At 37.4% G+C, this 24,153-nt stretch overlaps 1 protein-coding gene across 1 annotated transcript in view; it reads right to left on the bottom strand.

The window, feature by feature from the left end:
* The window catches only part of LOC124613675, a 148,802-nt gene that overhangs the window by 47,111 nt on the left and 77,538 nt on the right, over positions 1-24,153 (bottom strand). The window contains exon 3 of the mRNA XM_047142392.1: positions 18,952-18,984. Within this exon, the coding sequence (XP_046998348.1) occupies positions 18,952-18,984 (33 nt within the window). The remainder of the gene's footprint in view (positions 1-18,951; positions 18,985-24,153) is intronic.

Raw genomic sequence — 24,153 nt, forward strand, 5'->3', positions numbered from 1 at the left:
GGTTTTCAAATCGCATCCAATGCAGTCTCCAATAATCAGTCTTTCTTTCTCATCCCGTACGGTAAGTCTCTCCTAACCTGCAGTTCTGGGTGACTTTCCCAAAATCGACCCCCTTTCCTAGACATCTCCAATCCTTTCCCATCACCCTTCTTCCTTCCCCTTCAACCCTTCTGCCTGAAGAAGGAGCCATTGGCTCCAAAAGCTTGCCAGTCACAACAGTCTTAGGTGTGTGTTCTGCTGCCACTTGGTGAGAACATTTTATATCTATCCAATTACATAATTTTATCAATAATTGATTGTTTTCATTGTTAAATACATTCAATGAGATACAATTTTCTTCACCAAACATGTTAGTAAAATCAGTATCCGGTAGCCCAGGACATCAGAAGTAACTTATGTACAGATTTGGCAAAACAAAAGAAGCAACATCCAGAAAGAGAAACAAAAGTCAATTTTAAACTACAGTGAATTAAATAAACAGAAATAACAATCTTTAAGAGACACAACCAGTCAGATGACAGTGGATGAGCCAAAAAAGTTATGTGACTGGAAAATTTCAAGATTTGAGAAACTATTGGTGGAAATAGTATCAAAACTACAGTACAGATACAGACATCTGCAGTTTACAATGATTATGGAGATTAATTTCCCACAGATAACTGAAGAACTAATAAAGATTATTAATCCACTGCAGCAGCAACAGAACTTAAAAGTTGTGAAGCAGCAGTTTGAGGTAAGATAATTCACTTTAAAAAAAGGCAGACAGAAAAAATAATGTGTAACTATGTAGCTGACAGCAAATCAACAGACAGGTACAAGACATGAAAATAGATATATATTTCATATGTGGGGTTATTTAATCTAGAACAAAAATGGAAAGGAATGGGAGGACACCTTTATTTTTACAGGATTAGGCAGGAATATCATGCAGGACCTATAGAAGATAGAGACATAGAAATGTGTATGTAGTGAGAATGAGTCTGCATGGAAATAATAAATTGAGTGTTATGTACTCTGATGTACCAATTATCTTTGAAGATAATATGGATGTACGCAGCATTTTAGAGCATTTTATCTACTTTTGTATGTTCAATGTCTTGTGTTTAAGTGTCCATTTACTGGAAAAATAAAATTCTTAATATAAGCTATTTTCACTTCATTACAGTCCATCCAACAGTTTGGGGGCCCAGTAAATCATATTGGGTTACAGGGGTAGCCTCTGAAGTGAGTTCAATTGCATTGAGGGTTTTTCACCTGTCAGGTGAAAAAAAGGTGAAAGCTGTGTCGAATGAAGTTTTTCAGCATCCAGAAATTTCACATAAGTAATTTTCATTCATGAAAATATCAAATGGAAAGTATCTTTTGCACAGAAGAAATTGCTGGATGTTGTTGATGGAAGTAAAGCATGGGCAGTTGAAGGGAAAGATGTACAGAACTTATGGCATGCAATTGTAAAAACAATGCTTTTTATTTTATCTGGTATGCAATTTGACCAGCTGCAAACTTATGTTATGTGCTTGAGCAAATAGTATATGGAACTGACTTATGATAAGTCTTGATCACCAATAAGAAATAAAAAGTTCTTTCATTAAAAAATATCACTCAGTGATAAATACTGTGCAACATATTAGTAAGGTTGAAGTATTACAATAGTCTCTTGCATATCATGCTCAACCACTGGGTTGGTTGGTTGTTGGGAGTTAAAGGGATCAAAATGCGAGGACATCAGTCCCTTCATCCTATGTGCACTGAACCAGAACCATTGGCAGATATGGCTGAGACTGACAAAGTTGTAGATGGAAATATGGTGCACTTGCTGTGGCTTGGTACTACTGTAACAAAAGCAGGCTAACTTTTGCTGCCTTAATAACAAAATTACTGCAAGAAGGCTAACATTTGTCAGAGAGCACAGAAACAAAACATATAAGTCAGTGTTCACAATGCAATCACGGCAAAAGTTGTCAAGTAAGAAGAATGTTGAGAGCTATTATTGTCAGCAGAAAGGTCATTATAAGGCTTAATACAATGCAAGGATGTTCAATTTGTTCAGAGAAAGTCAAGAACCTAGACATCAAGTTTTAAGTGGCTACTAATTTTGATAATGTTTGACTTGCTTATAGTGCTGCATCAAAACATATTACTTTATATAAGGGATAGATTCCATTATTTAAAGCACTGGAGAAGTTCAAAATTCTTGTTCAGATAGGAGGTAATTCAGTTGTCTACACTAAAGATGAGGTGTCATCCAAAGAGCGAGATGCCAAGGCCAGATTGGTATCTCACAATGAAGCCACAACCAAGCTTAGTTGTTGCCAGATGCAGTGACAAATGAGTGGAGTCATCATAGACATGCCTAGAAAAGTTTCCATACACCACCCCATCAGTACACTTGCTTATGTATGAGCACAGCATCACTGAGTCACTCTGCAATCACTGAAGATAACAACATTGTCTCTCTACTGAGTTTGCAGTGCAGTAGTTGTATTAGGCAAAACTCGGCATAAATTTTTATTGTCAATTGCACTCAGTGAGAGGAGACTAGTATCTTTTTCTGTATCATGTGATACATTAATGCTCAGTAACAGTAATAAATACTCATATTCCAGTGGAAATATGTTATATCAAGAGCTACAAATTTCGTCTTGTTCATAATCAAGTGATCAAATACTTTGTATGTGTTACAGTATGACCTCTGCCTCCTACAGGAGTAAAGTTAAGAACCTGACACTGTACTAACGAGTTATTTCACCCAGTACAACAGGTGGTATTGGACCACTCGAGTTAAGTGCATTAGTAAATGGGGTACAGGAACATTGTCAAGTGGAGGATACATTATATGCACATGGTTTGAGAAAAATATTGTTATGGGGAGCAGCAGCCAAAAATCAGATTTAACAAGAATGAAATTGTGGAATTTGGTAAGGGGCCACTGGTAACTGATACAAAAGCTGAAAATCCATGTTACAGACTGTTGTTTTGTATTGAACATATTGAACAAGGAAATTGCGAATCATCTGTGCATCTTTGTTATGGCACAATGGGTTGGAATATATTAACTCCATGAATCATATACATGGAAGAATCCTGGAGATACTAGAAGGTATCAGATAGATTATATAATGGTAGGACAGATTTAGGAACCAGGTTTTAAATTGTAAGATATTTCCAGGGGCAGACGTGGACTCTGACCACAATCTGTTGGTTATGAACTGTAGATTAAAACTGAAGAAACTGCAAAAAAGTGGGAATTTAAGGAGATGGGTCCTGGATAAACTGACTACAACAGAGGTTGTACAGAGTTTCAGGGAGAGCATAAGGGAACAATTGACAGGAATGGGGGAAAGAAGTACAGTAGAAGAAGAATAGGTAGCTCTGAGGGATGAAGTAGTGAAGGCAGCAGAGGAACAAGTAGGTAAAAAGACAAGGGCTAGTAGAACTCCTTGGGTAACAGAAGAAATATTCAACTTAATTGACGAAAGGAAAAAATACAAAAATGCAGCAAGTAAAGCAGGCAAAAAGGAATACAGAAGTCTCAAAAATGAGATCGACAGGCAGTGCAGAATGGCTAAGAAGGGATGGCTAGAGGACAAATGTAAGGATGTAGAGGCTTATCTCTCTAGGGGTAAGATAGATACTGCCTACAGGAAAATTAAAGATATCTTTGGAGAAAAGAGAACCACTTGTACGAATATCAAGAGCTCAGATGGAAACCCAGTTCTAAGCAAAGAAGGGAAAGCAGAAAGGTAGAAGGAGTATATAGAGGGTCTATACAAAGGCGATGTACTTGAGGACAATATTATGGAAATGGAAGAGGATGTAGAAGAAGATGAAATGGGAGATACAATACTGCATGAAGAGTTTGACAGAGCACTGAAAGACCTGAGTCGAAACAAGGCCCCGGGAGTAGACAACATTCCATTGGAACTACTGACAGCCTTGGGAGAGACAGTCCTGACAAAACTCTACCATCTGGTGAGAAAGATGTATGAGACAGGCGAAATTCCCTCAGACTTCAAGAAGAATACAATAATTCCAATTCCAAAGAAAGCAGGTGTTGACAGATGTGAAAATTACCGAACTATCAGTTTAATAAGTCACAGCTGCAAAATACTAATGCGAATTCTTTACAGACGAATGGAAAAACTGGTAGAAGCCGACCTCGGGGAAGATCAGTTTGGATTCCGTAGAAATATTGGAACACGTGAGGCAATACTGACCTTATGACGTATCTTAGAAGAAAGATTAAGGAAAGGCAAACCGACATTTCTAGCATTTGTAGACTTAGAGAAAGCTTTTGACAAGGTTGACTGGAATACTCTCTTTCAAATTCCAAAGGTGGCAGGAGTAAAATACAGGGAGCGAAAGGCTATTTACAATTTGTACAGGAACCAGATGGCAGTTATAATAGTCGACGGGCATGAAAGGGAAGCAGTGGTTGGGAAGAGAGTGAGACAGGGTTGTAGCCTCTCCCCGATGTTATTCAATCTGTATATTGAGCAAGCAGTAAAGGAAACAAAAGAAAAATTCGGAGTAGGTATTAAAATCCATGTAGAAGAAATAAAAACTTTGAGGTTCGCTGATGACATTGTAATTCTATCAGAGACAACAAAGGACTTGGAAGAGCAGTTGAACGGAATGGACAGTGTCTTGAAAGGAGGATATAAGATGAACATCAACAAAAGCAAAACGAGGATACTGTGATGTAGTCGAATTAAGTCGAGTGATGCTGAGGGAATTAGATTAGGAAATGAGACACTTAAAGTAGTAAAGGAGTTTTGCTATTTGGGGAGCAAAATAACTGATGATGGTCGAAGTAGAGAAGATATAAAATGTAGACTGGCAATGGCAAGGAAAGCGTTTCTGAAGAAGATAAATTTGTTAACATCGAGTATAGATGTAAGTGTCAGGAAGTCATTTCTGAAAGTATCTGTATGGAGTGTAGCCATGTATGGAAGTGAAACATGGACGATAAATAGTTTGGACAAGAAGAGAATAGAAGCTTTCGAAATGTGGTGCTACAGAAGAATGCTGAAAATTAGATGGGTAGATCACGTAACTAATGAGGAAGTATTGAATAGGATTGGGGAGAAGAGAAGTTTGTGGCACAACTTGACCAGAAGAAGGGATCGGTTGGTAGGATGTGTTCTGAGGCATCAAGGGATCACCAATTTTATATTGGAGGGCAGCGTGGAGGGTAAAAATCGTAGAGGGAGACCAAGAGATGAATACACTAAGCAGATTCCGAAGGATGTGGGTTGCAGTAGGTACTGGGAGATGAAGAAACTTGCACTGGATAGAGTAGCATGGAGAGCTGCATCAAACCAGTCTCAGGACTGAAGACCACAACAACAACAACAACAACAACAACATCATATACAGAGACCAACAGAGGAATACAGTTATCAGATTCATTAGGATATAAGTTGCAGTAGTTATTCAAAGATGAAGAAGCAAGCACAAGACAGTAGCGTGAGGCTGCATCAAACCAGTCTTTGGACTGAAGACAACCACCACCACCACCACCACCACCACCACCACCAACAACAACTTTAGATAAAAGTATTAATCAAAGAGAAAAACATGTTTCAAATGGAAATGTGCTTCAGGCAAAAGAAACAATGTATTCATTCCCCTAACGAGATTTATTAAGAGCAAGTATTGATGGTGGAATACTAGGCCGTACAACAGTGAACATAAACTAGGAAGTCTTTGGAACTACTACTCCCACTGTCAATCCAGTAATAAGTTTTGCACATGGCACTGTTGAATAAGTCAGCAGACATAGTTAAAATACAATGAGGATTATTTATGTTTCTCATCTTTCTTTAAAAGAATGAATCACTGGATGACCAGTTAACTCTGGAAGGTATTGTGAAAACTTCTGAACTGCTAAGTAGCATTAAACACCAAGGTTTTTGTTGATTACCAGTGTTTTAATAAACTCTAAAGAATAAGGTGAGATGATAGTTTCCTCAGAGAAACCGAAACAATATGAATTCTTTTACTGATTTGTAAATGTATCTTATTTCAATTGAGGTACGAGACAAAAATTCTCAATTAAAGAATCTAAACAACTTTATGCCCGAGAAATATGTAAACACACCATATTAAATATTGCTCAATAATTATCCATCTTTCAGGACCTTCAACACTGCAGTATATTATTGAATAATTCTGTTAACAAAAATTGTCCACATTCAGACCTCTGTCACTTTTACTCAGGTCTAGGAGGAATTACTTCTGCATACGTACTGCCGCATCATTTCACTTAAATGTTGATTGCAAATGCTACTTGTGCAGACTCCTACATTTTTGCTCTCAATGACTAATTTATCCCCGGATTTATAAAAGGAATGTGTCAAAAGCAATTTGAAAAAGGCACCTGAAAACATATTGTGGAAGGTTGGACAGCAAAAGAGTCTGTTATTATGAGCTTTTTTTTCCACTTTCAATAATGTAGTTGCTGTGTAACACAGACTAGAGTAGTCTACATTTAAAATATTGTGCTGAGTGGCAAGATAGGTAAGTAAGTGGGCAGGTAGGATTTTTTTGAGTGGTAGTGATTTGGGGGTGGGAGGTTCATGTTTTTTGCGTGTGCGGATGTGCATACTTTGTCCGAAAGCAGGTTTTATCCTTTTCTGTATCCCCATCTACTGACCAATGCCTCTTCCATTCGGTGAGCAGCCATCCATCTTCATAGAGACAGATGCTTCTTGGATTTTCCAGCTTTTTTTTTAATACTGTTAACGTATGGCTCCATATGCAGTAATTATTATAAAGCAACTGCACAGTATACATATGTCAATGAGTTGAAGTATTATTAGGTTTTTTTAAGTAATAATGCTGCTTTTAAGAGTTTAGTGTCATAAACCTGTGAGACAACAAGATTAACTAGTGGTAAACAATGAGCTACAACATACCAACTATTTAAAAACCTTACTTACGTCACATTTCTGTCTGTAATAATATATTCAAAGTTTGCTACCTATACGAAGGGAGGTACTACAGTTACTAAAGTCCCACAACTACAGTTTACATACATTAACATGCATAGATGTTGAGCATACTGACTTACATTCTTTAGTTGTCAAACAGCTCCTAATGCCCAAAGATTCAAGACTGTCTTTCCACAATCCCGAAGTAGTCTGTTTCTGAATCTGGTGTGCAGCAGCACAAGACTTTCCTTGGCATTGCAAAGGAGCAGTAGTAAAAAAAAGTAAGAATCACAAGCTGTGCCACAAGATTCTGTTGCAGAATATTTGCAAACGAAGTTTCCTCCCCAGAAACATTGGACAAAGGAACAGATATTCTTCCTAACATAATTACAATGGCAGTTAATAAATCACAATATCTTGAATTGAGCCAGTGAAACATTCGCATTGTTCCAGAAGAAATCCTTTCTTTACATGGTTCAAAAATATTTATTCTTTAACTGTATAATTTTCTCTCAGATAAGTATTCATATGTATGTGTACATATTTTTTTCCTTCCTCCTGGGTAGAACAGCTTTCATTCATTCTAAATAGTCATTAGTGTATTGAGTTCTTTTATACCTGTGTGGCCAGCCAAGAATGTAGCCCAGACTCTAGTAGTTATCAAGTGCAGATCTAAAACAAAAGTGAGTATTTCACCTTTGATCATTGTTTATGCAGCATTTTTGCTAAACAAGCACTAATCTCACTGATTTGTCTCACCAGAAGTATATAAATGACTCCCTTATCTTTTTAGCATAGTTATTTTACAAGATCCTCAAAGATTTTAAAGTGTTGTCATTATTCAAATCTCCCTTGTTCTATGATGAAATCTAGAAGTAAAGATTTGATTAGTGTCATCTTCCTCCATAATGTGGCACACTCCCAATACATTAAGGTTGTTTAACAGCTTTATCTAGTCTACATTTGATTACCTTGTTCATACACAGTTGTTTTCTAATTTCATGTACCAGGTTTCTAAAGGGTATCTCTGTCTTTTCCTATCTCTTGGAAACTTGCAAAGAACTTCCCTTGTTCATCTGTCACCCATTCCCCTAGCTACATTGCCTGGACATCTCCATTACATTTTCATTATAACCTTTTCCTGGAAGCTGTTCCATGATCCATTTCTTTGTTTTCCCATCTCTCCCACAGCTTCCCAGAATTTGAAGTAGATATTGTAATGAACCTTGTGTTTTGGACACATCAGCAGTATACTTTTGAAAATTATTTCATTTACCAAAAGCGCCCTGCCGTTCTTATTCTACAGTTTGTTCCTTTTACTGTTCATCCTATTACAACAGTAAACATGACTAATGAGATCACCACACTTCATTTCATATTTTAGCACTAGTACGACACTTCCTAAACATATAGGATTGTGTGATGTATCAGTGGACAATTCATGAATGCCATAACATAGTTGCAGACAACAAGCTACCAGTACACAAGAAGGTACAGAGGGTTCTGTATAATCTTAAAATGTAAAATTAAGGTAATGACAATAATAAACAAAAAACAATTTATGCTAAATTCTCGCAAATTAATCATTAATTCATTTCAAATTTTACAGATTTAAATACAGAAAACCCAATGAAGGTGGCTCGAAAGTGCTGCAATGTGTTTGGGTCTAAATGAAAAAACAGTCTGCAAATAGGCAGAACTTATATCCAGTAATTTTTGGCAGATGAATATTTTATAATATTTTATCAATGCAAATCGTTTTCAAATGCCGACTAAGATCTTTTGGCACTATTACTAATGTGCCAAGAACCAACGACATCATTTTCCCTGTTTCACACCAAAGTTGCTGCAGTTTGATTTTCAAGTCTTTGTGTCTGGAAAGTTTTAAAAGTTGTTTCTCACCGATTCTGCAATCATCTAGAAGGGCAATGTCAATGATCCACACTTTCTTTTACTCCATTGTTGTGATGTCTGGTGTTCATGTTCCAGCATTCGATTTGTCTGAGGCTCCATAGTAATTTGGTATATTTGTTTTTGACAACTTTTTCTGGCTTGTGATCCCACCAGTTTCCCACCACTAGCAGGTGATAATTTTTGTGTAAGTTCCCATAGATCATTCATGCCACAACATTGTGGTCTCTGCTTGTGATCAGTCTGAGTGATCCTCTTGCAACAGCACAAGATATGGTAAACTGCTTCCTCTACAACACATCACCATGGACCACTCTCTGCAATGAAGCATTGCTATGGAGAACACTCTGCCACAAAACGTCATTCTTTTGCTGATTTCTTGATTATGACTTTGATAATGTTAGTTCTGATGGCTTGTTCCTGAGCAGCAAAAAAAAAAAAAAATCCAGAATCTGTTGATCAGCCAAGACCAGATCTTTTCTTTATCCATTTTTTGTCTTTGATCTTCTCCAAAAACTGCCCATGCTAAGCTTTACTGCACAGACTGTTAAGCACTAGAGCACAGCTTTCCAGTAATGATTCTTTATTTGCTTTACTTTGAGAAGCCTTTTGTCACTGACTTCAATCACAGCTGATTCTTGCTATCTTTCACACAGTCTGCCACACATGGTTCTCTTCTTCCCATCTGCTTCACCTGCACAGTTCTTCAGCATCTGCTTTTCTGGGCAACTATAGGCTGCTGAGGTCACTGCAAGGATCAAGTGAATGGTGAATTTTCATGAGTATTCTTGTTTTCCTGTCCATAATATCTAACTCTACTTGTGTCCAAGTAACAGCACCTGCAGTATATCTGACATATGAGCCAGGTACTGAATTGGTTACCTTGATGATATTGCTGCTATTCAGCTTGCTTTTCAAACTTTTTCCAACCTCTTGAGTTTACTCTTTCCAGACCATACTTTCTAGATGCCTATGCTTGACCTTACACAACTCCTGAATGTATAGGCATTTGCAGTCTTCTGGCTGGTGTCACTTGATGGCTTGTCCATTTGGCATTTTGATGCCTTCACTTTAAGAGATTTTGATCTTTTCTTTTACCCAAGCCAAATTCAATGCTGATGTTATGGCAGAAGATTCAGACTGTATTCATCAGAGACTAGATTTTAATTTCAGATTTTCTGTAGAGCTTCAGTTCACCTATGTACAGCAGGAAGGATATATTCTGACAATTTTTCACTGTTTGGTAGTCCAGATTTGTTTTCTGTTAGATGATTGACATTGGGATCAAGGCAATGATGAACAGCAGTGGGGACAGTGAGGCCCCCATGGAAACACCCCTCTTGATGTTGAATAATGCATAACTTCTGATGACTTAGCTGAACCGATGGTTTCCAGGTGCTTTATGATCCAACTGCATGATTTCTGGCTCAAGTACCCATCCAGTCTACAAGTGAAAATGGGCTAACCCTTTAACTTAATGCTGAAGACAGGAAATATCCGTGAATGGCTAACAACTGGAAAATGTATTAAATACAGAAGGATACAGCTGCAATTCCAGAAATTACAGGCCAAAAACATGCCCATTCATCACGTTGAAGTTGCTGACAGTAATCATAGCTGACAGAATTCAGGATTTTCTGGAAGAAAACAACATACCAGTTGGAAAAGACCAGTTCCTGATTGAAAAAAATATTCTGGATAACTGGAAATCCAGAAAATAAATTTACAAATGACCTAGATTGACTGCAAGAGAACTTTTGGTTCACTGCTGTACAGGGGATGTCCAGTTTTGACTTTCTTCACTTTTTTGCTTGATCATTTGAGGTGTTATCTCCAGCTGTTACAGTCTGTTCTTAAGAAAATTTATTCCTGAAGTCCATAATCCATTCAGCAGTTTCATTGTAGTCTCCCTCAGTTTTCTATACATCTTTACAGAACTGGGTTGTTGCCCTTTTTCCAGTTTTTCAATTTTTGTTTCTGGTAGCTGATTCTTACTCTGGTAGAGTGTCCTCTGATCGGATCTGAAAGTTTGATTTTGCCTGTACTGGATGATCATGGCCTCTTATCTTTTGATTTTCCTATTCATTGCAATTATTTGTTGCTTAACAATTCCCTAAGCTGCTTTAATTTTCTTGTACTCACCCAAAACTTTATTGGGCATGCCTTCTTCTTCTTCTTCTTCTTCTGGTTACTCAGTTTATGCTCTCATGTCCTAGTTGCTTGGCTCAGATCTCCAGTCTTTGCTTTTCAGTTACAGCCAAACATTCCACTTTTTATTTCTCAGTTGATTTTCTGGCAGTCTTTGATGCAGATGCAAAGTTCTGTTAATAATATTGCTGTACTGTAAGTTAGCTGGTTCATTTATTTGATTTTTATTATTTGGACAGTTGCAAGGACAGACTACCTCAGTGTAGCCAGTTGTTTTTTGAAGAAAGTTATTGATGTTGGGTGCTGTCTCCTCTCTACATAAGATGACACAGGGCCACAATTTTCTTTCAGATTTTGTAATCTTTGAGTCAGTGTGTCATCAATTACTTATTGTTCCTCTTCTTAATCCACATTATTTGTAAGTTTTCTTATGATTCAAGTTGTTCAGTGACTCCAGGTGTTTGATGCCAAAGCAGGTTGTTTTACTTCTGTTTCACAACTTTTCTAAATTTCTTAGAGCTCCATTTCACTTAACATGTTGTTCTTACAATAAATCTCCTCTGATCAGCTGGTCTTAGTTTTGTTATCTTTGTGTATAAGATATTCTTGCTAGTACATGCACTTTTGTTACCCACACTTCTGAGGTTCCGATGAGTAGAAGCACTTCATGACTTTGCAATTCTCTGACAGTGTATTTCTGCCTCTTCTGAGTTTCACATTATTATTATTATTATTATTATTATTATTATTATTATTCTAATATTATTTTGTTTGGCCATTGAAAGAGCCCATAGAACCACTGGCTAACTTCAGTATTATTCTCGTTCCTATCTTCATAAAACTCCATCCTGCCATAATGGATCTTCATTACTAGTTTATTTTTGGACTGGATTTATTTCTGTTAGTTGTTTGGGGATGAGCTTACAACAGCAGATCTGTCTTCTGTAGTTGTCCTTGTCGTTGGCAGAGAGTCAAAAGTGACTTCCTCCAGATCCTTCTGGGCGCTGTCCAACCAATGTAATTTGGTCTTTCTGTTCCCATTTATAGTGTGAAAGATTTTTGTCATTACTCCTCAGTCAACCATTTGTGTTATTTGTCCATAAAACTGCAGAAGTCTTTTCTGTACAATAAAAATCATTCTGTAAGGGAATAGAAATCTTCTGAACTTTTGTGCATCCAGATACAACCATGGACCAGAATATTTTTCCACAATACCTATCAATCCATTTCTCAATGAGACTGACATTTTTGGTTGGCGACGCATCAAACATGTCGAGAATTTCTGGGAGAATGTCTGTCTAACAGCATATTAGTTACATATTATTTAATCTTATTGCAAATGATTTTCAGGTCTAGCTTCAAATTTAATAGCTCAAATTCTTCTACTAAATGTTGAGGTTTACCTGCACTAGAGGCAAACAGCATTAGGTCTCCAGAAAAGGTGCTTCTAACTAAAAATTATCTCTTGTGTTTTACTGAGGAGTAATTTTAACATTATTTTCATTATTTTATTATCTTCTCAATCAAATGAAATATTCTTACGAAAAAGTTGCATTGCTTACCACTGCACTGTGACAAGTTCTTAGTTCTAAATTTCTTGCACTTTGGTTGGTGCACATCAATTCATAAGAAACTAATATTTTTTTGCATTTCAAGAATAAGGAGAAAATGCCATATTTTAGTTAGCACTACAAAAATTCTGATTGCTTTCACTGTTCTGAATTCCACATCTGCACAAGTGACAAAATCTAATTAAATTGTCTGAAGTGTGTTTTCAAATACATTAATTCAAAAAATATGGCTGCAGGGTAATAATGAGTTATGGTTAACTTCTCAGTTCTTGAAAGTAAAAATTCAGTGTCATGGTTCTTATATTCAACTACGGTAGACTTCATGGATTTAGGTAATGGGATAAACAAACAATTTCATGTCTTCAGTCATGGCAAAGTTGTCTCCAATGCTTGATAGGAACTTTTTTTTTTTTTTTTTTTTTTTTTTTTTTTTTTTTTTTTTTTCCTAGACAACAGTACCCATCTGACAGCGTGCTGAAATAAAATGTTTCATTTTAGAAGTATAAAAGTGATAAGAACTAATCAAAAATGAAATAAGTGTGGAATAAGTACTACCATCAAATAGCGTAAGCAATAACTGAAATTGTAAAGGGCTCATTTCTGACAAGATAGCTAAAATGCCAGAGGGGTAATGTGCAACAATGTCACATGCCCCTTTCTTGAGCCATTACAGAGATATTTGGAATTCAGACGAGGATACTAGTGCAAATATTACTGATGAGGAGTTCTAAACCACTTCTATTCTTGCCAGCCAAATACTAGCAATGAAATCATCTTTCAACACCAGAATTTGAATGTGCTATTTATGAGTCTAGTGCCACAGCACTAGAATGTGTAACCTCAGTGACAGAGGGAGGTATAGAACTGGATAGTACTGAAATGGTTATTTTGAGTGTTCAACATTTTAAAGTCAATTACTGATGACCCTTAACATGAGAGAGAATGGCATGAGAGATTTTCAGTCATAACCAATTATTTGCACATATGACAAGTCTGCTATTATTATAGCACATAATGTCCAGCCAAAAATTAATTTATTAGAGACAGAAGAATGATCAAGCAAGGCTGCAGCTCTGTGACTGGAAAGAGACAAGTGTGACTGTTGAAAGAACTAAAAGGTTAATCTCAAAAGTTTCAAAAATGAAAGAAAATATAGGAGCTGGACCATAATTTTGTTGTATTTCTTCAGAAAATTTATCCTGAGCATGCTTTCACTGCACCATCCAAGTCAAGTGTCAGTGAGAGCTGTTCTCTTCAGTAAGACACTGAGACCGGTTTCAATCGTTTACATGTAAATCACTAGCTGAAATACCTATCAACTCTTCCTTTGTACATACATGTTACACCATTAATTATTTTTACTCATCTATTTGAACTACTCTGAAGACTGGAATCATTACAATTAAAGTTAAGTTCATTTCGACAATATTTATCAAACACTACTGAAGTGCAAGTGGAACTAACTAATTACGCTGCTCCGAATACAGTTTTAGATGAGAACTTGTCTGTGTATTTCTTTAATCAATACAAATAAGAATTAATGTGAAATAGTGTTCATATTTAAATGAAGGACAGACAAATAAAGCAAGTTTCACACAACTTTGCACTTTCATCAAGTGCCAACCAATTTTGATTTCTTAAAAACATAAGATTTGTTTTTTGTGAGGCACTTCACATTGACAAATGACTGCTTGGGTTCTTCACACAACAAGATTCCTTCAAATGACTGATGTGAAGAAAGATTCTGATGACAACACTAAGTACAAGGTGTACAACTTTGCTTCCACCATTTGCCGATACGTGGTGACAATGGTAAGTAGTGGTCGAAAGAAACGGATCGTAGACGTCAGCCAGTTAGCTTGGACCTCTGTCAACATAACCTCATTCAAACATTAGTCAATTTATGTCTGCATCATAAAGTTGTTCTTGATTGAAAATGTCAGTTTACGAGTCTAATTCTCGTCATTTGCGGCAGGTGTTACTGTTTTGTTTCAATATGAAGAAAGCAGCGGCTGAGTCTCACTGAATGACCTCGAGTACGTATGGTAAGGACGCCATTAGTGAAAGAACGTGTCATGAGTGGTTTCAATGCTTCAAGAACAGTGATTTTAATGTCATAGACTGGCATAGTAGTGGAAGAGAGAACATTTTCGAAGATTCCAGGTGTGCGGACATTTCTGAGTGAAGACTCGCATTAAACTCTAGAAGAATTGGCACAATTAGTGGGAGCGACACAGCAAGCCATTTCAAAATGTGTCAAGTCCCAAATGGAATCGATTCATGGATCGCTTCAAAAGACGAACAATTTTTTCAACGCGGGATGCGTGCACTGCCCAAAAGATGGGAGAAAGGAGTGGCCAGCGATGGAAAATACTTTGAATGATACATATGTAACCAATTTGTTTCATTAAAGCCTCAAATGTTGGGAAAAAAAATGTCAGAAGCAAAGTTGTACACCTTGTAGAAAAGAATAGTCCATGAGAAACTAAGTAAGCAGCAAAGACCTACAATCTAAAAATAAGGGCTAAAAATGAAGCTCAGTAATCAGAAAATGTACATATAAAAAAGATGTGCTATACCAACACAGGTATCTAAGACAGGAATTAAAAGACAACACAAGAAAGAAGTCTTTATGGAATCAGTTATTTTAACAAAGCTAAGAAGAACATAACTACATATCCACACTGCCATTTTCACATACTACAAAAATATTTACAGTTGAAACTGATTTATACATTTATCAGGGGAAGAGGAAAGAGTACTTGTAACTCAGAGTTACTATGAACTCAGATATAGATACAGTAATACAAATCAGAGTTTTCACTGAAAACATACAATGGGCCTAAATACGTAAATTTTACAAACAACAAGGCTAGAATACAGTATTAAAAGAAAAAGTATTATTTGGTCCTGCTTTAGGTACTGTATTGTAATTTGGGACTTTGTACTGTACAAATGAAGATATAGTGTTAAAGAGAAAATACATTATTTTGAACTTGATCCTGCTTCAAAGAAACTGGATAACTTGGCTTGTTTCACTTTTCATGCATTACGCGTATACACCTCATTTTGCAAACTTTCATTAATATGAATTCAGAATGTTTTCACTACATCTTCTCGCACTGCTGTAATGCCTGCTCACACCAACAGCACATAACACTTCACTCAGTTTAAGTGTTTCAAAGTTCAAGTCATCATCTTTCGTCTCCATCCCTAACTTGAAGCTGGTCCACTTTCTTAATCATCACTGCAATGTTGCCACACATCAGCAATAATCTCCTCATACAGTAGTTCTGTGCACATTGGGAGATTACCATTAAAATGTACAAAACTGTCGAAACCTGCATCCATCAGTAGAGCTAGGTCATTATCAGACACAACATCATCATCATCATCAGCAGCAGCAGCAGCAGCAGCAGCAGCAATCTCTTCCAGTTAAGCACCAGCATTACAGAAGCAGTTGACCGAGAAGGATGACACCAGCTGTCAGGCAACCAAAATTCCATGGCTTGTAATAAGTTAATGGAGAGATTTAATTTCCTCCTCAGTCAGTGCTATCAAATGATGAACCATTTTTTTCCCTTCTATAACACACTTTGAAATTTGCAATAATGCCCAAATGAAGCAGCTGTACACTGGTGTAGTTTGGAGGCAAAAATTCTACTAAACATTTTCCAAAACTACTTTGGGTGGATGTGCTGCACATCGATCCATAAGACAGGGGGTCATCTTTCTTTTCTTTTCATTCTAATAACCAGTTCTTTTAACCACTATTCCATTAAAATCATAATCATCCAAGAATTTTTATTGGGTTTGTATTCCATAGGTTTCATCTTTACACCTCTGAAACACCTTAGATTTTCCTACCAGAAGTATGGGAAGTTTGTCAGATCAATCTGCATTCAAGGCAGGAAGAACTGTCATGTGAATTTTATTTCTCTTCCCTCCATGACGTCGATTAATCTTTTCAGCCAACTTTTCACTAGGAAGCAAACTGCAGATCAGACCAGTCCCATCACATTTGTAGATGATTTGATGTTTATAATCCTCCTTAAGATACCCAGCACAATCTTATCAATCCAGTGTTGCTCCATGAAGCTTTCAATTTGCTGGAAATTTTTCTCCCTGTGATTCCATGATGGTCTTTAAATCCATGTGACAATCCTGATAAAATCCTGAAATGTTGTGATGTTCATACTTCTAGCTGAAACTATTGCCTTTGCTTTCAGCAAGTCGCTAATGATAGAACTGCAGTCTGTTTTTGCTGGAACCATGTAAAAATTGGCTTTTCCAAATCTACCTCCTTACTGACAGTTGTATTTTGTTGATTTTGCATCCAATTTTAAAAACTCATTCAAAATACTATTTCTTAAGCTGACAACTGTACACAGCATGGTACAGGCAGTTCCTAAATCTGAAGCAATTTCCATCTTGTTTTGTGTGGATTAGCATCCACCGCTTATATGAATTTTACTTTCTGATCTAGTGTGTAACTTTTCCTTTTCTGTTCGCCATGGCTGATCAAAACAACTTGATGAGAGAACATCTGTTCAACAATAAAGGCAGCATGCAACTTTTAGCTTCTCAAATGTTACCACAAAAGAAATTCTTGTAATGAAAACAACAGAGCCAAGAGTGTCTTGTTTCCATGCCACCCACTCTAGTTAACCACGATTTTGTTCCTTTTCTCTGCAGCACCACCCACTTTCTGTACTTACTTACATCAATAAAGTTACAGAAAATATCACAGGGCTCCTTTTCAAACAACAATGCTCATTACAATTAAATAAAACTCAATTCATTCCACAAGAATTTGTTACTTTTAACAGTGAATTATGTAAAAATGCATTACGTATACATAAGGTTTAACTAACAATATTATGAAAAGGAACGTTGCCACTCAGCATATAGCAGACATGCTGAGTCACAGACAGGCACAGCATAGAGACTGTCACAAAGATTTCAGTCAGTAAGGAAATCATCAAAAATAGATGACAGACACATGCAACTGAAGCCACACTATGAGCAGCAGCGCCAGTGCATGATGGGAGTGGAGACTGGGTGGGAGTAAAGAGGTGGCTGTGGCGGGGAGGGCAGTAGGGTAGCGACAGTGGACAGTGAAGTGCTGCTGGGGGACACTCAGAGAGGAGGTGCAGAGAGGGCAGGGCAGCTACGGACGGTTTGGTAGGTTAGACAGATGTGAAACCAGTCATGTGATCTACAAGCTAAGCTGCAACCACTGTGCTCTGCATTCTATGTGGGCACGACAACCAACAAGCTGTCTGTCCACATGAATGGACACCGACAAACTGTGGCCAAGAAACAAGTAGACCACCTTCTTGCTGAGCATGCTGCCGAATGTGACATCCCTCATTTCAATGACTGCTTCACAGCCTGTGCCATATGGATCCTTCTCACCAACACCAGCTTTTCTGAATTGCACAGGTGGGAACTTTTCCTGCAATATATCCTACATTCCCCTAACACTCATGGCCTCAATCTTCATTAGTCATTGTCCTCACCCATCCCGCCCCTTCCCTGTTCCCATTCCAGTCACTACACAGCCCTCATTCCACTATCGCACCTAGTCTTTTTACTTCTCTCTTTTCTGCTACCTCCACCCCACCCCTCCCCACATCTCCCCTGCACTCCGTCTAACCTCTGACTGCACACAGCTGCCCTACACTCTCTCCACCGTGTCCGTGTGTGACCCCCAGCAGCACTTCACTGTCCCCCTCCCTGCCTCAGTCCATCCTTACCCCCACCCACTCACCAGTCCCATCATACACTGGTGCTGCTGCTTGTAGTGTGGCTTCAGTTGCCTTAGACTGCAGTCGTGTGTGTGTGTGTGTGTGTGTGTGTGTGTGTGTGTGTGTGTGTGTGTGTGTGTGTGTGTTTGTTTACAAAGGCCTTACTGGCAGAAAGCTTCATTTGTGACAGTCTTTTGGTTGTGCCTATCTGCAACTCAGCATCTCCACTATATAGTGAGTAGCAACATTCCTTTTCATAATATTGTTACATTCCATCCTGGATTTTCCATTGTTTAAGGTTTAATTAATGCATTTTGAATTATATTTTGCTGGGACTGACAAAACTTTACATGTAAATAAGAATTATGCAGAACAAAGTTACGTATAAATCAGGTTCAACTGTAATACTTTTAACAACTATACTGAACTATAATATTTGCTCTGCAATGTGGAAGGGCTTTGTCCTTTAAGTATATAGCAAAATTTAGCATCACTGGAAATTTTCCACTTTTGTGCAGTTATCCAGTCTTTTCTGTAATTAGTATTAGGTGAGAGACATATGTAAATGTACATAAAATGTAGTGAGCGTGCATGCGATTTTCTGTTGTATTAAAAGTACCGAGAACAATGACTTACACCATGTGGACTTGAAAGGGCTTCTGCTGCCATCTGCAAAATTAATAAAAGAATAACCATTAGAAAATTAGAAAAAGCAACAAGAATGAGTAACTATGTTTTCAGTTAGATAGTCAAATGAATAAAATTTGCTTGTTTTGAGCTCCACTATAGTGAAGTTTATATACACACACACACACACACACACACACACACATTGTGCATACATATTTATTTTATTTGTTGTTATTCCCATATAAATATCTACACAGCCTACCATCTATCAGTGCTACTGATGAAAATTTCATCTACTCACATTACTGGCAGGTAGCCTTAGCCTTTACATATACAGTTTGTCTTGTCACACAAATTTCTTTGTTAATTATGTTATTCATGCCACTTTTCATTAAGTTCTTCTCTTTTCCTGCAGCAGTGCTTCCTGAACATTCATTCACTCCATGTTCTATTCAAAGTTATTAAAGTATGAAACACTACAAACCGTACACTAATGTCTGATACTGTTTAGGAAAACAGTTGGCATCTGAAACAGCTTCCAGTCATTTAGGAATGGATAAATACAGGTCCTGCATGGGTTTGAAGAGAATCTCATACCATTCTTCCCGCACAATAGTGGCAAGTCCAGGTAACAACGATGAGGATGTATAGCAATTGACGCAACATTCTCTCCAAAGTAGACCACAAAGTCACACTAAATACTGAGATCTAGTGGCTGTGGTGGCCTGATGACATGCAACAACTCTTTTGTGCTCACAAAGCCAGTCCCGGATGGTGCAAGCTGTGTAAACAGGGGCCCTATCACCTAGGAAGACAGCATTATCACTGGGGAACAAACAATGTATCATGGAATGGACCTGATCATCCCAAATGGTCACAATCCTTGATAGTAATGCTACCTTGCAGAGTAACCATGGCTGCAACAGAAAACCACAATATAGCTGCCCAAATCATCACCGAACTCTGCCATCTTTCATTCTTGGGACGTGAAATTGGCCTGTAGTTTGAAACAGTCTGAAACAAGGTTCATCTGACCACATGGGCATTCTTCCTCTTTACCTCAATGCAGCATTTTATATCAGTGAAAAAATTTCATAATAAATTGGCCAAGGAAATGAAGATATATTCTTCACATGTAATGTATACTACAAATTAAAGATTACTTGAAGACCTTGTGGTTAATAATGACAGCGAGAACTATCCCACATTCTGTCACATTACAATAAGTGATTACAATTTACAAGAAAATTATGTGCCATGATCTATTGTGCATGGTAACATCCTGTCATTCTCCTGAGTTCAACATCCCCCTTATCATGGATGGATGCTTACTCAGTTTTTCAAGCAGTCTGAGGGGAGAACATTAAGGAAGTTAAAGAGGCATAGTTACATGTTTATGGGTCTAGAATCAGTTTTCCTAACACACTGGAGGGGGTGCAAGGGGCTTGTTCAGGTCCAGGAGTCAACAGCAGGTATCCATAGTGTGTGTATGCGCTCTCACTGATGTAGTTCAAAAAAATGCTTTATATTACAAGTTATCTTTTGAAAATTGCATAAATCAAAAAATATTGTACAATACAGATGAACAGAATGAGACATTCCATTTATTAAGGCACTGATCTCATATTCAGAAGCACAGAATTTGCTCTGTTCATCCAGCCTAATTTAGGTTTCCTACTATTTCCCTACACCATTTCGAGTAAATGCCTGGATGGTTACTTCAGCAGATGACATTTCCTACTCTCATACAAACACACTTGTGTATTGCTTGTGTATGTAATTTTTAAGTATTTATTTTTGTTATAGTATGATAACAAATCCTATATCATCGTGAAAAGTTCCCTGGATGAATGAATCAAATCAGCCGCTCTAATTTCCATTTTTCTTATATATTAAAATTGTTTTTGTTTGTTTGAATTTCTATGGCTCCTTTGTACATACTAACACAGCAGTAATTGGATTTCAATAAAACCTTACCATAGGATAAATAAATTTGGTGGTTCCCTGGCCCCAGAGCATAATCTGCTACTGTTGACTTATATGGGTTTCTCAGACAATTACTTTTTAACCAGGTGTAAATGATTCTTTTTCTAGTTCCTACATACACTTGATCCCCATGTGCACAAGATTTTGTGTAATCCTGCTGTGGCAAGTGGCAGACACTCATACTTTTGTAGTTTTCAAATATGCATGCAACAATTTTTGGTTCAAACACTGTCAGTTTCATGTCATTTTAGTATCTGCTACCTGCAACTGTTTTGACAAATGGGAGGGTAAACTTTTACTTTCGTAGGCTATTTTTCACAAGAATCTATAGATCTTTTAGGGTGTTGTGCCCTATTTATCTGTCATCAGAACAGCAATTTTTTCAAAACACGTTCTTGAATGATTGAGCTCATCCTACAAGTACTGCAGTTCACCAATCTTTTAGCCCAGACAACTAATATTTTCATCAGTCCTCTTTTCTCTTTGGGATGGTAATTGGAATTTTTGTTAATATATGCAGGTAGTGAGTTTTCTGCAGACTGTGCCCTACAGCTCCATCAGGTTTTCTATGAACCTGGTTCAATCTAAAATGGAATCTGACCTTTCTCCTTTCTGAGTGTGAACTTTATTTTAGAGTTAATACCATTCAGAAAATTTAGAAACTATGAGAGTTTGTTTTCTCTATAAGGCTGTATAATGAAAGTATCATCAGCATACTGCAACCAACATGAGGGAATCTTCAACACTGAAAGGCTGTTTCTTCAAATTTTCCCATATTTCTTCACTGAAACCTTATGAGCAGGTTCCCCATAGCTACACCACGAGTTTGCTCATGTAATTGTAACTTACACTGAAAGTGATTTTGTATAAGATAATGTTTAAAGTGATCCCTCATATCATTTGCAAAAACAGTTTCCAAGTGAGACATCATGTCAGAACTTTTAATTTTTTAATAAAATGACCAGAATCTTTAATGAAGTGTTAGTTTTTACTGTAAATGACTGCAGGAGAGTGGCAACATGTTTGGCAATCCCTTAGGTCATAAGAAACTGAGCGCTTAACGGTATCTCACAACTTTTCTTCTTAAGGCAATAAACAAGCTAATAAAAGCCTCTTCGATTTCTCCAATCAACAAGAAGGGTCTCATCAAACCAGAATCATTGCCATCAAGAAAGAATGGTTTACCAAAAATTCGAAAACCTGCTATTCCTTTAAGCTCTGTTGTTAATGCTACTAGTTACCTGGCTACTGGTTACCTGTCTACAACTTACTTCAAACAGCAATACAAATTATATGAGCAAACTCAGTGCAGTTTAAGCAATTTTTTATATGGAAAAATTTGAAGAAACAGTCCTTCAGTTAGTGAAGTAGGAACCCTCATGTTTGTTTCAGTACACTGACAATACTTCTGTTATATGACCCCATAGAGAAATAGCACTCTCAGAATTTCCAAATTTTCTGAAGGATGTTATTTTTAATATAAAGTTAAAGGTGGAAAAGGAGAAAGAAGGTCAGGTTTCATTTTTGAATGCACAGGTACTTGGAAAACCTGATGGAACTATACAGAACAATGTCTGCAGAAAACCCACTTTCGCACGTGTATCTTCACAAAACTTGCCATCACCATCCAAAGCAGAGAAAGAGGTGTGATCAAAACATTAGTCATCTTGGCTAGAAGAATCTGTGAAGCACAGTATTTTTACATCGCACTCGATCACTTAAGAACAGCTTTCAGAAGAAATGACTGCACAAACAAAGATAAAACACTGCACTACACCAGAAAAGATCTGTAGCTTCTGGTGAAAAATAGCCCACTAAAGAAAAAGTTTTCCTCTCATTTATCAAAAATGTCACAGGCTTCAACAGTACAGCATGGAGCAGACACACAATTGACAGTGTTTAAACCACCAACGAAGGTGTGTACATATTTGAATACTGCAAAGTACCTACACCTGCCACTTGCCACAACAGGACTATATAAAATCCCTTGCACACTGGTCAAGTGAACATAGGAACTATAAAAAGCATTTACACTTGACTAAATAAACACAGGAGCAATTTGTGCCTGGAGGACATGGATAAAGAGCAAATTGTTGCCTTGAGAACTTTGATAAATCTGTAGTAGCAGATCGTCTACTGGGACCAGGGAACCAGAAAATTCATTTCTCCAATACTATGGTTTTATCACGATCTAGTTATTAGCATACTAGGGAATACAAAGTGGGCCATAAAAATTCCAAAGACAAAAACAATTTTAACAGAAGAGAAGAAGCACTTAGTGCTAATTAAAACACACAGAACCATTTCCTCTCCACTAAAAGCTTTGTGATACACATCACATTAGCACAACTCCGTGATCCTGGGCAGCAGTTTGGCAAGGTCAGAAATACACCATGGTGTGGATATGTACAAAAAGTTAGGCTTGCTGAGCTTGTTCCAGTTTGATACTGCTTTCTAAGTCTTTATAGCCCCTGATGTGTCTAGCACTGAAAGATGAAATGTGAGGCAAGGCAACATGCCTTTGACCACACCTACAAGCTCATAAAACAAAAATCACAAAGGACACTAATAACAGCTGTGACATCTACATTGTATGATATGTTTTAGGATTATATTGACTGACAACCCATGAGGCTACTGACAGTTCCATACTCAAATTCTGTTTGTAAGATAATTAAATCCTAGTGTTCTCCACACTTCCTAAAGCAATTAAGCATACCAAACAAAACATTTGTCACCCCCTCTTAAAGAAGCACATTGGTCACTTGGAGTGCTGTACACAGTGTAGAATTGGTACCAGGCAGCCATGTGACACATCACTGCTGACATAAGCCATGGCAGTGAAGTGGTGTGTATGAGCCAGCTAGTTGAATGGAATTAGTGTGTAAAATGGTTCAACACAGAGACGTGACAGAATGGCAGGAAGAATCTATCAGGTTTGGATGTGCTCATGACAAAACCATCAACAAAGTTGCCAAAATTGTTGATGGAGCAACACTAACTGCCCAACATGTCTACAGGAATGGTGTACCACTCTCATCAATGTAACACTGCACAAGAACAGAGGTCGTAAAAAGATTCTAATCAACAGCTAACATTGATTGCAAACCCAGGCACAAACTGTTGGTTTTAGTTACTGACAGTCCATCCCAATGAGTTTCAAGTGGAACATTGTGAAGGGAACTGCACCCAAGCTAGACAATCGCTGACTGGAGGTGTTTA

This window comes from Schistocerca americana, chromosome 4 (genome assembly GCF_021461395.2).
Source record: "Schistocerca americana isolate TAMUIC-IGC-003095 chromosome 4, iqSchAmer2.1, whole genome shotgun sequence".
NCBI lineage: Eukaryota > Metazoa > Arthropoda > Insecta > Orthoptera > Acrididae > Schistocerca > Schistocerca americana.